Here is a 13,329-nt window from a genome sequence, read left to right as displayed (position 1 = left end):
CTATTAATTTAGGCTTAAATAGAGACTGGGAGTGGCTAAGTCATTATGCAAGGTAGCCTGTTTCCTCTTGTTTTTTCCTACCCCCCCCCCCCCCCAGATGTTCTGGTTTAACTTGGATTTAAACTTGGAGAGTGGTCAGTTTAGATGAGCTATTACCAGCAGGAGAGTGAGTTTGTGTGTGTATGGGGGTGGGGGGGATGTGAGAAAACCTGGATCTATGCAGGAAATAGCCCGACTTGACTATGTAAAGAGTTGTCACTTTGGATGGGCTAGCACCAGCAGGAGAGTGAATTTGTGTGGGGGGGTGGAGGGTGAGAAAACCTGGGTTTGTGCTGGAAATGGCCCACCTGTTGATCACTTTAGATAAGCTATTACCAGCAGGACAGTGGGGTGGGAGGAGGTATTGTTTCATATTCTCTGTGTGTATATAAAGTCTGCTGCAGTTTCCACGGTAAACGTCTGATGAAGTGAGCTGTAGCTCACGAAAGCTCATGCTCAAATAAATTGGTTAGTCTCTAAGGTGCCACAAGTACTCCTTTTCTTTTTGCGAATACAGACTAACACGGCTGTTCCTCTGAAACTAGACAAAGTGGAGGATTTGGCTAAAAGAAATTTGATGAGGTTCAACAAGGACGAATGCAAAGTCCTGCACTTAGGAAGGAAGAATCCCATGCACAGCTATAGGCTGGGGACCGACTGGCTAAACGGCAGTTCTGCAGAAAAGGAGCTGGGGATTACAGTGAATGAGAAGCCGGATATGAGTCAACAGTGTGCCTTGTTGCCAAGAAGGCCAACACCACATTGGGCTGCATTAGTAGGAGCATTGCCAGCAGATGGAGGGAAGTGGTTATTCCCCTCTGTTCAGCACTGGTGAGGCCACACCTGGAGTACTGCATCCAGTTTCAGTCCCCCCGCTACAGAAGGGATGTGGACAAATTGAAGAGCCAAGTGGAGGGCAAGGAAAATTATTAGGGAGCTGGGCCACATGACTTAGAAGGAGAGGCTGAGGGCACTGGGGTTATTTAGTCTGCAGAAGAGAAGAGTGAGGGGGGATTTGATAGCAGCCTTCAGCTGCCTGAAGGGGGGTTCCAAAGAGGATGGAGCTAGGCTATTCTCAGTGGTGGTAGATGACAGGACAAGGAGCAATGGTCTCAAGTTGCAGTAGGGGAGGTCTAGGTTGGATATTAGGAAACACTATTTCACTAGGAGGGTGGTGAAGCACTGGAATGGGTTACCTAGGGAGGTGGTGGACTCTCCATCCTTAGAGGTTTTTAAGGCCTGGCTTGACAAAGCCCTGGCTGGGATGATTTAGTTGGTGTTGGTCCTGCTTTGAGCAGGGGATTGGATTAGATAACCCCCTGAGGTCTCTTCCAACCCTAATATTCTATGGTTCTATGTTGTAAGTGTTGCTAAATTGCTGAGAGGTAACCAGAAGATGCCAGTTTGTACTAGCTTTAGATATTTTTAAGTTAGGAACATATGCGGATACCACAAGAATGCCATAGTAACTAACTGTACCCATGTCTATCCTAGGATATTAGAGAGACAAGAGGTGGGTGAGGCAATATGTTTTATTGGACCAACTTCTGTTGGCGAGAGAAGCTTTTGAGCCACACAAAGCTCTTCTCTGAAAGCTTGTTTCTCTCATCAACAGAAGTCGGTCCAATAAAAAAATATTACTTCACTGACCTTGTCTCTATAGTTACTGACATATACGCTAATAAGTTTGGGGTAATGGATTTAATGACCTATGGAAGAAGGGCACCCCAACATTAGTAGGGTGAGGAAATACAAATAAGGAAAAAGGGCTGAAACCCCTACTGAATATGCAGTAGGTATGATGGGCATTAGCTAATCTATGATAAAAGGTGGCTCTTGGCCAGTACACTCCAGGGAGATTTCCTGGAACCTGCAAGGCCAAAGGACCACTCCTGGGTCATCTTACCCATTACAGGGCTTCCTCACAAAAGAGGATGTGAGTATCCTTATTATAGTGCTGGACACTTTGTATTAGCTCAGTCTGTTTTGTTGGTTTGTAATGTTTGTCAATTGCTAATTGTGCTAATTAGACTGATAAACATATCATAGAACCATCGGGCTAGAAGGGACTGAAAGGGTCATCTAGTCTAACCTCCTGCTGAGATGCAGGATTTGCTGTGTCTGACCCATCCAAGGCAGATGGCTCTTTATCCTCTTTTTGAAAACCTCCAGTGAAGGAGTTTCCACGACCTCCCTAGGCGTCTGTTCCTTTGATCACTTGCCTCTGGATCCTTTCCAGTTTCTCTATATCCTTTCTATACATTGGTAACCAAAAGTGGACACAGTACACCAGCTGAGGCCTAACAAGTGCCGAGAAGAGTGGTACGATCACCTCCCGTGACTTGCATTCTATGCCTCTGTTAATACAACCTAAAATGGCATTTGCTTTTTTTGCAACAGCATTGCATTGTTGACTCATGTTGAGGTTGTGATCCACCACAACTCCCAGATCCTTCTTAGCAGTGCTGCTGCCAAGCCAGTTATCCCCCCATTCTGTATTTGTGTACTTGGTTTTTCTTCTCTAAACGTAGCACCTTAGATTTGTCTTCGTTGAATTTCATTTTTTTGCCTCCAGCCCAGTATTCCAATTTATCAAGATCCCTTTGAATTTTAACTGTTTTTCGTGGTGTTGGCAACTCTACCTAACTGTGTGTCATCTGCAGATCTGATCATGCTGACCACCTCCAAAATCTGTCTGAGTTAATTTGTTCCCAGGCAGGTAGGAAGTGGAATAGCTGATCTCCAAATGGCAGTTGGATGGATCGTTTATCACAGAACCTGTGAAGGTTGGTTGCTTGAGACTCTCAGAGATGTCAGAACTATTTCTTAGAGGAAGGCATGGATGATGACCTCAGAAAAGGGGACCAGCACTTTCTACAGCACTAGATCTCCTTATCTGAAAGTCCAAAGGTCTGGGAAAAGCCTGCTGTTGGTTGTACTGGAATGGCTTAGATTAGTAGCGCTCAGACATTATAGCAAACTGTCTCTTTGTTTCAGGAACAAATTCCCAGAGACCATAAGGTAGCTCCCGAGTCCTTCAGAGTGTGGAGGGAGGCGTCGATGTCAGAGCTGAAGTGCTCGGATGCTTCAAAGGGAAGACCTTCAACTTCATTCTGCCCCTCTCTCGGGGGACTGGAAGACTGGAACCAGGATGCTGTTTGAATAACCACAGCAGTGGCTAGGGCTCTAGAAGCTGTATTCATGGCTTCTAGGAGGGAGATTTTGGCTACCAACCGACAGTCTGAAATAAGGCCCTAAAATGGTTCATTCTCGTCCTGTGGCAGATGTTCAATACAATGCGTGAACTTGGAATGTGTGTTGAAGTCCTGTTTCACTAACATGGCTTGGTAGTTTGCCAGCAAAATTGAAGAGCTGCTGAGAAGTAGCTTTTCCTAGCCAGGAGGGTCTAAACATTTGGACTCCTTATCATAAGGAGAGGGTCTGGAATGGGCCTGCCTTTTCCTTTCATTAGCCACATCCACCACCAAGGAACTGGGAGTGAAAAAAATAAATGCTCTGCTCCCTTGGCCAGAACACAGTACTTTTTATCTGCCCCTTATGGGCAAGCTGGATAGGGGCAGGTGTTTGCCAGACTGTGCAAGCAGGCAGTAACAGAGCATCATTTACTGCAAGGGCAATTTTTTCCCCGAGGGGTGATATTTAAAATGTCCAAGGAGCACTGATAGCATGACAAATGGGAATGAGGATATGGAGGTAAATATTACCATATCTGACGTAGAAGTGAAACTCAAACAGCTTAATGGGATTAAATTGGGGGGCCCAGATAATCTTCATCCAAGAATATTAAAGGAATTGGCACATGAAATTGCAAGCCCATTAGTAAGGATTTTTAATGCATCTGTAAACTCAGGGGTTGTACCGTATGACTGGAGAATTGCTAACATAGTTCCTATTTTTAAGAAAGGGAAAAAAAAGTGATCTGGGTAACTATAGGCCTGTTAGTTTGACATCTGTAGTATGCAAGGTCTTGGAAAATATTTTGAAGGAGAAAGTAGCTAAGGACATTGAGGTCAATGGTAAATGGGACAAAATACAACATGGTTTTACAAAAGGTAGATTGTGCCAAACCAACCTGATCTCCTTCTTTGAGAAAGTAACAGATTTTTTAGACAAAGGAAACGCAGTGGATTTCAGTAAGGCGTTTGATACAGTGCCACATGGGGAATTATTAGTTAAATTGGAAAAGATGGGGATCAATATGAAAATTAAAAGGTGGATAAGGAATTGGTTAAAGGGGAGACTACAGCGGTCCTACTGAAAGGTTAACGGTCAGGCTGGAGGGAAGTTACCAGTGGAGTTCCTCAGGGATCGGTTTTGGGACCAATCTTTTTATTATTGACCTCGGCACAAAAAGTGGGAGTATGCTAATAAAGTTTGCGGGTGATACAAACCTGGGAGGTATTGCCAATTTAGAGAAGGATCAGGATATCATACAGGAGGATCTGGATGACCTTGTAAACTGGAGTAACAGTAATAGGATGAAATTTAATAGTGAGAAGTGTAAGGTTATGAATTTAGAGATTAATAACAAGAATTTTAGTTATAAGCTGGAGAGTAATGGAGGAGGAGAAGGACCTTGGAGTATTGGTTGACCACAGAATGACTATCATCCGCCAATGTGATATGGCTGTGAAAAAAGCTAATGAGGTCTTGGGATGCATCAGGCGAGGTATTTCCAGTAGAGATAAGGAGGTGTTAGCACCGTTATACAAGGCACTGGTGAGACCTCACCTGGAATACTGTGTGCAGTTCTGGTCTCCCATGTTTAAGAAGGATGAATTCAAACTGGAACAGGTACAGAGAAGGGCTACTAGGATGATCCAAGGAAAACCTGTCTTATGAAAGGAGACTCAAGGAGCTTAGCTTGCTTAGCCTAACCAAAAGAAGGCTGAGGGGAGATATGATTGCTCTCTATAAATATATCAGAGGGATAAATACCAGAGAGGGAGAGGAATTATTTAAGCTCAGTACCAATGTGGACACAAGAACAAATGGATATAAACTGGCCATCAGGAATTTTAGACTTGAAATTAAATGAAGGTTTCTAACCATCAGAGGAGTGAAGTTCTGGAACAGCCTTCCAAGAGAAGCAGTGGGGGCAAAAGACCTATCTGGCATCAAGATTAAACTTGATAAGTTTATGGAGGAGATGGTATGATGGGATAACATGATTTTGGCAATTAATTGATTGTTAACTATTCATGGTAAATAGGCCCAATGGCCTGTGATGGAATGTTAGATGGGGTGGGATCTGAGTTACTACAGAGAATTCTTTCCTGGGTATCTGGCTGGTGAATCTTGCCCACATGCTCAGGGTTCAGCTGATCGCCATATTGGGGGTCGGGAAGGAATTTTCCTCCAGGGCAGATTGGAAGAGGCCCTGGGGGTTTTTCGCCTTCCTCTGCAGCATGGGGCACGGGTCACTTGCTGGAGGATTCTGTGCACCTTGAAGTCTTTAAACCATGACTTGAGGACTTCAATAGCTCAGACATAGGTGAGAGGTTTATTGCAGGAGTGGGTGGGTGAGATTTGGTGGCCTGCATTGTGCAGGAGGTCAGACTAGATGATCATAATAGTCCCTTCTGACCTTAATATCTATGAGGTGGAAGGCCTGAAAGTCACTGGCATAAGGTGGTGGTGGAAGCATTACTGTCTCACCCAGGAATGAAGGGGGAGCGAGTTTCCCTCCATCTGGGGGTCCTCCTGCTCCTGGATGTCTCCTGAGGAGACATAAGGTAAGGGAGGGCGATCCTGTGGTACTGAAGGTTAGTCAGTGCCTATGAATGATGCAGTACCAGTGGGCACTGGGTCTCTTTCTGGTTGGAACCCTATCAAATTGTTCACTGAGGTGACCAGGGATTGCAGCAACCCCACTGAGTGGGTGGATAGAGGACCACAGACAGTCACAACCTCTGGCTTGAGGATACCTGGTGAGGTCCAAAAGAGAATAGTGGTGTGACGAAGTTGGGGATTTTTGTAGTGTTTTACATGAATAGTGGGTGCGCAACTCAGTTTCCCTGTGTGCTGCATGTTTAGCAAGGTGATGGGAGAGGGTTTGTTGTTGCAGAGAACCAGCTGTGACCTTGCCTACTGGCCAGGACCCGCAGAAAACAGCCTGGAGATGGGGAACCCTAACAACTGGTGATTAAGAGGCCCACCCCAGCCTGGCCGTCAGCTGGTTCTGGCCGGGGGAGGACAAAGGGTTGAGGAGAGAGAACCCCGGTGACATGACCAATCAGTTCCAGCCAGAGGGGAACAAAGGATGGAAGAGAGGGCCCCAGCAACCTGTTTACCTGGGACAGAAGACAAAGGACAGGGGAGGAGCTGTTGGGGCCAGGATGCCTAGCTGGAAAGTGCAGAGTCTCTGGACTGGGGGGGAGGGGGAGGGCAGAGAGAGAGAGAGAGAGAGAGAGAGAAAAGGCAGAGCCCACCTGCATCCAGGGGAGATTTAGATGTACTGTGCTGAGGGAGGCCAGGTCTGAGGGCCCTGAGAGTTTCTTATGCTGTGTTCAGACGCTCAATAAACCCTCCTGTTTTACACTGGCTGAGAGTCGCTCCGGCCTAGAGAACAGGGTTGCATTAGTCCTTCTGGGAGTGGAGGCCCCAGGGGTCCAGAGCAAGTAGACTCCCTAAGGGGGCCCATGGGGAGAGACAGACATGCTAAGGGTCAGAGAGGTGTGGTTCCAGGAGGCAGAGGAGCTTAACCCCCAAGAGAGAGTGGACCACCAAGAAGGGCTGTTACACTGAAAAGGGTTCTCCCCAGGGACCGTATGGAGCCAAGAGTGGGCATGACCTGTGAGTCCGTGACAAGTGGGTGTGGTGGTCAGGTACCAAAAAAGATCCCTGTACCAAGACCTATGAGTCTGAAGAAAAATCATCCCCTGGGCTGAAGGGGAAGCCTCAGACATAGTTGCCAGTACCAAGGCTGGAGGTCCAACTGGGATTCAATCTGTCTGAGTGGTCCTGGGGAAGAGACCCTGTTAAAGAACCATAGCAGGGGAGACTCCTGTTCCTCAGTACAAACAGATCCTCCAAGGACAGAAATCTGGAGGATTATGGTGTCCAGAAGACTGACTCGCTACCAGGGCCTGACATTGCCAAGATGGTGAGCACTGTACTGGTGAGGTTTGTAAATGAGCTTCTCTAACCTCAGAGCCCTGGTGTCATGGAGGTGAAGGTACCGAGGCGTGTAGGAGGCGATCTTGGTGCCTTGGCATGCCAGTCAGTTCATGCAACTTATCTGGGCCTTCTATTTAACACCCTCTTTAGTCCCTAATTGACTGAAAAGGAGTTTATCATCCTGCTTTTTCCAACACCACACAGCCCTTGCCCCATGGAGCCCAGGACCCAGATCAGCACAGTTCAGATGAGGCAGCGAGGAATTTGCTGATAAGCTCCATGTGGTTTTAATGAAGAGGGAGAGGAGATTGTCTGGCATCAAGAGAAAGGGGCAGGCAACTGGGGAAGCACAGAGGGCATGAAGCAGGCTGAAGTAGACAGGTGGGAGGGAGACGAGAGACTCAGGCTGCATTATGCAGAGACCTGACAGGGTGGACAAAGCTTGTGAAGGGGTATACAGAGAGAAGGAACGTGGCCAGAGCAGCTCAAGAGGAAGAGAACTCTGTAGCTATGATAGCCTGGGGGTCCCTTTGTCCAGGACTCTGGGGAGCATCAGGGACAAGTGAAAATTCCCATTTCCCTACCACAAATTCATAGATTCCAAAGCCACAAGGGATCATTAGGATCATCTAGTCTGGCCTCCTGTATAACCCAGGCCAGAGACCTGCCCCCAAATAATGCCTAGAGCAGAACTTTTAGAAAAACATCCTGTCTTGGCTTACAAATTGTCAGTGATGGAGAATCCAGCATGACCCTTGGTAATTATTCCAATGGCTAATTACCCTTAGTCCAAATTTTACACCTTATTTCCAGTCTGAATTTATCTAGCTTCAGCTTCCATCCATTGGATCATGTTATAACTTTCTCTGCTAAATTGAAGAGCCCATTATTAAATATGTTACTCATGTAGGTACTTAAAAACTTTGATCAAGTCACCCCTTAACCTTCTCTTTAAGATAATATATTGAGTTCCTTCAGCCTCTCACAATAATGCATGTTTTCTAATCCTTAAATCCAGCAGTTCCCAAACTCTGGGTCACAACCCCAAATGGGGTCACACCATCAGCAAATAGGGTCATGGCAATCTCTACTGTGCAGAACATGTGTGCGAGGTGACGCTGTACGGAGGATGACATTTTGCTCTACAAAATGGCATCCTCCATGCTGTCTGGGGTCCTGGGAAGAAATCATTAAAATGGGGTTGCGCCGGCAAAAATTTTGGGAATCCCTGCTTTAATCATTCTTGTGGCTCTTCTCTGAGCTCTCTCCAAGAAGGCTGTTGATAAACTGAATGGTAGTCAACAGAACTGGACACTATATTGCAGCAGTAGTTGCATCAGTGCAAAACAGAGGTAAAAATCTCTCTGCTCCTACCCGAGTTTGCTGTGTTTATATGTACATCTAAGGATATTAGCTCTTCTGGTCACAGCGTCACAGTGGGAGCTCATGTTCAGCTGATTATCCACCATGACCCCCAAATCTTTTTCAGAGTCAATGCCTCCCAGGACAGAGTCACCCATCCTGTAAGTATGGCCTACATTCTTTGTTCCTAGATGTATCAAAAATATCAAACACACTAGCAGAATGTTACAAAGAGCTCTGAGAAAACTGAGTGACTGGGCAACAAAGTGGCGATGAAATTCAACATTGAGGAGTGCAAAGTAATTCACACTGGAAAACCTAATCCTAACTACATATATAAGACAATGGGGTCTAATTTAGTTGTTACCACTCAAGAAAGATCTTGGAGTCATTGTGGATAGCTCTCTGAAAACATCCGCTCAATGTGCAGCGGCAGTGAAAAAAGCGAACAGAATGTTAGGAACCATTAGGAAAGGGATAGATAATAAGACAGAAAAACATCATAATGCCACTATGTAAATCTATGTTACGCCCACATCTTCAATACTGCGTGCAGTTCTGGTCAGTCCATCTAAAAAAGATGTATTTGAATTGGAAAAGGTAAAGAGAAGGGCAATGACAATAATTAGGGGAACAGAACATCTTCCATATAAGGAGAGATTAAATAGATTGGAACTGCTTATCTTAGAAAAGAGAAAAAGAAGAGATACAATAGAGGTCTATGCAATTATGAATGGCACAGAGAAAGTAAATAGGAAAGTGTTATTTATCTCTTCACATAAGACAAGCAGCAGGGGTCACCCAATGAAAGTAATAGGCAGTAAGTTTTAAACTAAAATAAGGAATTACTTCTTCACACGCAGAACTTGTTGCCACAGGATGTTGTGAAGGCCAAAAGTATAACTGGGTTCTAAAAAACAATTAGGTAAATTCATGGAGGATGGGTCCATCAATAGCTATAGCCAAGATGGTCAGGGAGACAGCCCCATGCTCTGGGTGTTCCTAAATCTCTGACTGCCAGAAGCTGGAACTGGACTGCGGAACGTAACCCCAGCGTAGATGAGACTCGCCTGTACTAGGGGCTGCCCCACAGCCCTGCCCTACCCCGGTACCTGCCTCTTTTTTTCCCTTCCTTGTGCAGGAATCTCGATGATTCTTAGGCACTTCCCAGGAGATCTGAAAAAAAGCAAGAAACTTCAATGTCAATTATCCTTCGCGCATTGCAGGCCACCCACCCAGAACTGCCTATGCTGCACACAGGACTGGAGCCCACCCTGCTGGGTACTGCACCAGCACTGGGGAGACACTCCTTGCCCAAGCAGCTGACAAACACAGACAGGAGGAAAGAGCAGCCAAAGCCAACATGGACTCCTTCACTGTCACAGATTCTAAGCCCAGAACAGACCACTGTGATCCTTTAGTCTGGTCTCCTATACAACACAAGCGAGAGAACATCAACACAATCATTCCCATTTGAACCAGAGCATATATTTTAAATAAGAACCCTTTACCCCAGCTCAGACTCAGCCCATCCATAGTTAACTGCTTGACTACTTACAGCTGCTGTATGCAGTGTTGCTGGAGCCAACTTCTGCTCGTGAGAAAGACAAGCTTTCGAGCTACATAGAGCTCTTGCTTAGGTCTGGGAAAGGCACTTAGAGTGCAGGAGTAGATCTTGAGGGTGCTACAAATGTGGGGTGTTGGGGAGAAAGCACAGTGTGAGATGCTACCCGACAGGCAGACAAGTTGGAGTTTGAGAGGGACAACTGAGATGAGAAAGCAGAGAAGCGGGGGGCTGGGAAGAGACCCAAAGGGAGGACAAGGAAGTTGATTTGATGCAGTAGAACATGGGGAGCCAGCAGAGGGACTCGTGGAAGGGGTAGGTTTTTCCAAGTGCCTGGCCAGTAAGATGAGCAGAGTGCATGAGGTGTGGGGTGAGTGTCCAGGAGGCTGGAGAGGAGGGAATTGCAGTCATAAGAGTGGAGAGGGGCCAGGAGGGTTTTCCCAGTGTGAACAGAGAAAAAAGCTGGATCTTAGAGGTGTTATTTAGGAAAAACAGTCTGGGTGTGAGGGGAGAGGAAGGTGTCTAAGGTGATAATCATGTGACAGGGAGGATGGTGTGTTTGCAAGGGAAGATCCATAAACCTGGAAATCCTGGGCACCCCATCATCTCAGGCATTGGCACCCTGACAGCAGGATTGTCTGGCTATGTAGACTCCCTCCTCAGGCCCTACGCTACCAGCACTCCCAGCTACCTTCGAGACACCACTGACATCCTGAGGAAACTACAATCCATCGGTGATCTTCCTGAAAACACCATCCTAACTACTATGGATGTAGAAGCCCTCTACACCAACATTCCACACAAAGATGGACTACAAGCCATCAGGAACAGTATCCCCGATAATGTCACGGCAAACCTGGTGGCTGAAACTTTGTGACTTTGTCCTCACCCATAACTATTTCACATTTGGGGACAATGTATACCTTCAAACCAGCGGCACTGCTATGGGTACCCGCAGTATGCCAACATTTTTATGGCTGACTTAGAACAACGCTTCCTCAGCTCTCGTCCCCTAAAGCCCCTACTCTACTTGCGCTATATTGATGACATCTTCATCATCTGGACCCATGGAAAAGAAGCCCTTGAGGAATTCCACCATGATTTCAACAATTTCCATCCCACCATCAACCTCAGCCTTGACCAGTCCACACAAGAGATCCACTTCCTGGATGCTACAGTGCTAATAAGCGATGGTCACATAAACACCACCCTATACCGGAAACCTACTGACCACTATTCCTACCTACATGCCTCCAACTTTCACCCTGACCACACCACACGATCCATTGTCTACAGCCAAGCTCTACGATACAACCGCATTTGCTCCAACCCCTCAGACAGAGACAAACACCTACAAGGTCTCTATCAAGCATTCTTACAACTACAATACCCACCTGCGGAAGTGAAGAAACAGATTGACAGAGCCAGAAGAGTACCCAGAAGTCACCTACTATAGGACAGGCCCAACAAAGAAAATAACAGAAAGCCACTAGCCATCACCTTCAGCCCCCAACTAAAACCCCTCCAATGCATTATTAAGGATCTACAACCTATCCTGAAGGATGACCCATCACTCTCACAGATCTTGGGAGACAGGCCAGTCCTTGCTTACAGACAGCCCCCCAACCTGAAGCAAATACTCACCAGCAACCACATACCACACAACAGAACCACTAACCCAGGAACCTATCCTTGCAACAAAGTCCGTTGCTAACTGTGTCCACATATCTATTCAGGGGACACCATCACAGGGCCTAATCACATCAGCCACATTATCAGAGGCTCGTTCACCTGCACATCTACCAATGTGATATATGCCATCATGTGCCAGCAATGCCCCTCTGCCATGTACATTGGTCAAACTGGACAGTCTCTACCTAAAAGAATAAATGGACACAAATCAGATGTCAAGAATTATAACATTCATAAACCAGTCGGAGAACACTTCAATCTCTCTGGTCACTCGATTACAGATCTAAAAGTCGCAATATTACAACAAAAAGACTTCAAAAACAGCGTCCAACGAGAGACTGCTGCATTGGAATTAATTTGCAAACTGGATACAACTAACTTAGGCTTGAATAGAGACTGGCAGTGGATGGGTCATTACACAAAGAAACTATTTCCCTATGTTTATTCCCCCCCCACACACACACACAGTTCCTCAGATGTTCTTGTCAACTGCTGGAAATGGCCCACCTTGATTATCACTACAAAAGGTTTCCTCCTCCCCCCCACCCCGCTGGTATTAGCTCATCTTAAGTGATCACTCTCCTTACAGTGTGTAAAACACCCATTGTTTCATGTTCTCTGCGTATATAAATCTCCCCACTGTATTTTCTACTGAATGCATCCGATGAAGTGAGCTGTAGCTCACAAAAGCTTATGCTCAAATAAATGTTAGTCTCTAAGGTTCCACAAGTCCTCCTGTTCTTTTTGCGAATACAGACTAACACAGCTGCTACTCAAACTATCTATGTTAACTATTCACACTAACTACTATCTATTATTTGCAACAACAACAACAACAACAAAATGTTAAAATCCTTTACAAGCAGCTCCAACTTGTAGCCAAAAGCAGTGAGAAGGAATTGAGGGAGGTTCAGGGTGGCTCTGCCTTCTATATCCTTGGCTGAAGGCATGAGGAAGCACAGGGCATATGCTCCACCCTGACAGATACTGCTACAGAAAGCTCTCTGGCTTGAGTACACATACGCTTAAGTCAAACAGACATGTGCAGTCACTCAAAGAAGAAAATAAATGGTCCAGCTTTTTCAACTCCCAATCAGCTTCTCAACCTTGAATAAACTAGTTGAATAAACTGAAGTGAAGCAAATATTCTTTCTGAACCTGCTCGTTTAGCACTTCCGCAAACTCTGGACCCAGGTGCTCAGCCAGTGACTTCCACCAGTGGCGTAGCCGGGTGGAATGAACAGGGGGAGCGGACATACAAAAAAGGTGCCACCCACTTGTACTCACCGGGCGGCGCTCCGGGTCCTTGGTGGCACCGAAGGCCCTCGCCACCGAAATGCCGCCGAGGACCCAGAGCGAGTGAAGGCCCTCGCCAACGAACCCGGAGCGCTTGAAGGCCCCCACCGCTGAAGTGCCAGACCCACCGCTGAAGACCCGGAGCGCCACCGGGTGAGTAAAAATGAAAAAAGGCGCCAAAATATTAAGAAGGCGCCACTTGTGCTCAGTGGGGGAGCGGCCACTCCCCCCCGGCT

General features: G+C 46.4%; 1 protein-coding gene across 7 annotated transcripts in view; it reads right to left on the bottom strand.

Annotated features, from left to right (window-relative positions):
* SEMA4F (ssemaphorin 4F) overlaps positions 1–13,329 on the bottom strand; it is a 148,303-nt gene that overhangs the window by 80,827 nt on the left and 54,147 nt on the right. For all 7 annotated transcript variants that reach the window (XM_075128216.1, XM_075128219.1, XM_075128217.1 and 4 more), the window contains exon 3: positions 9,654–9,717. In XM_075128216.1, coding sequence (XP_074984317.1) covers positions 9,654–9,717 — 64 coding nt within the window. The remainder of the gene's footprint in view (positions 1–9,653; positions 9,718–13,329) is intronic.

This window comes from Caretta caretta, chromosome 4 (assembly GCF_965140235.1).
Source record: "Caretta caretta isolate rCarCar2 chromosome 4, rCarCar1.hap1, whole genome shotgun sequence".
Taxonomy (NCBI): Eukaryota; Metazoa; Chordata; order Testudines; family Cheloniidae; genus Caretta; species Caretta caretta.
This window is presented reverse-complemented; position numbering and strand designations above follow the sequence as displayed.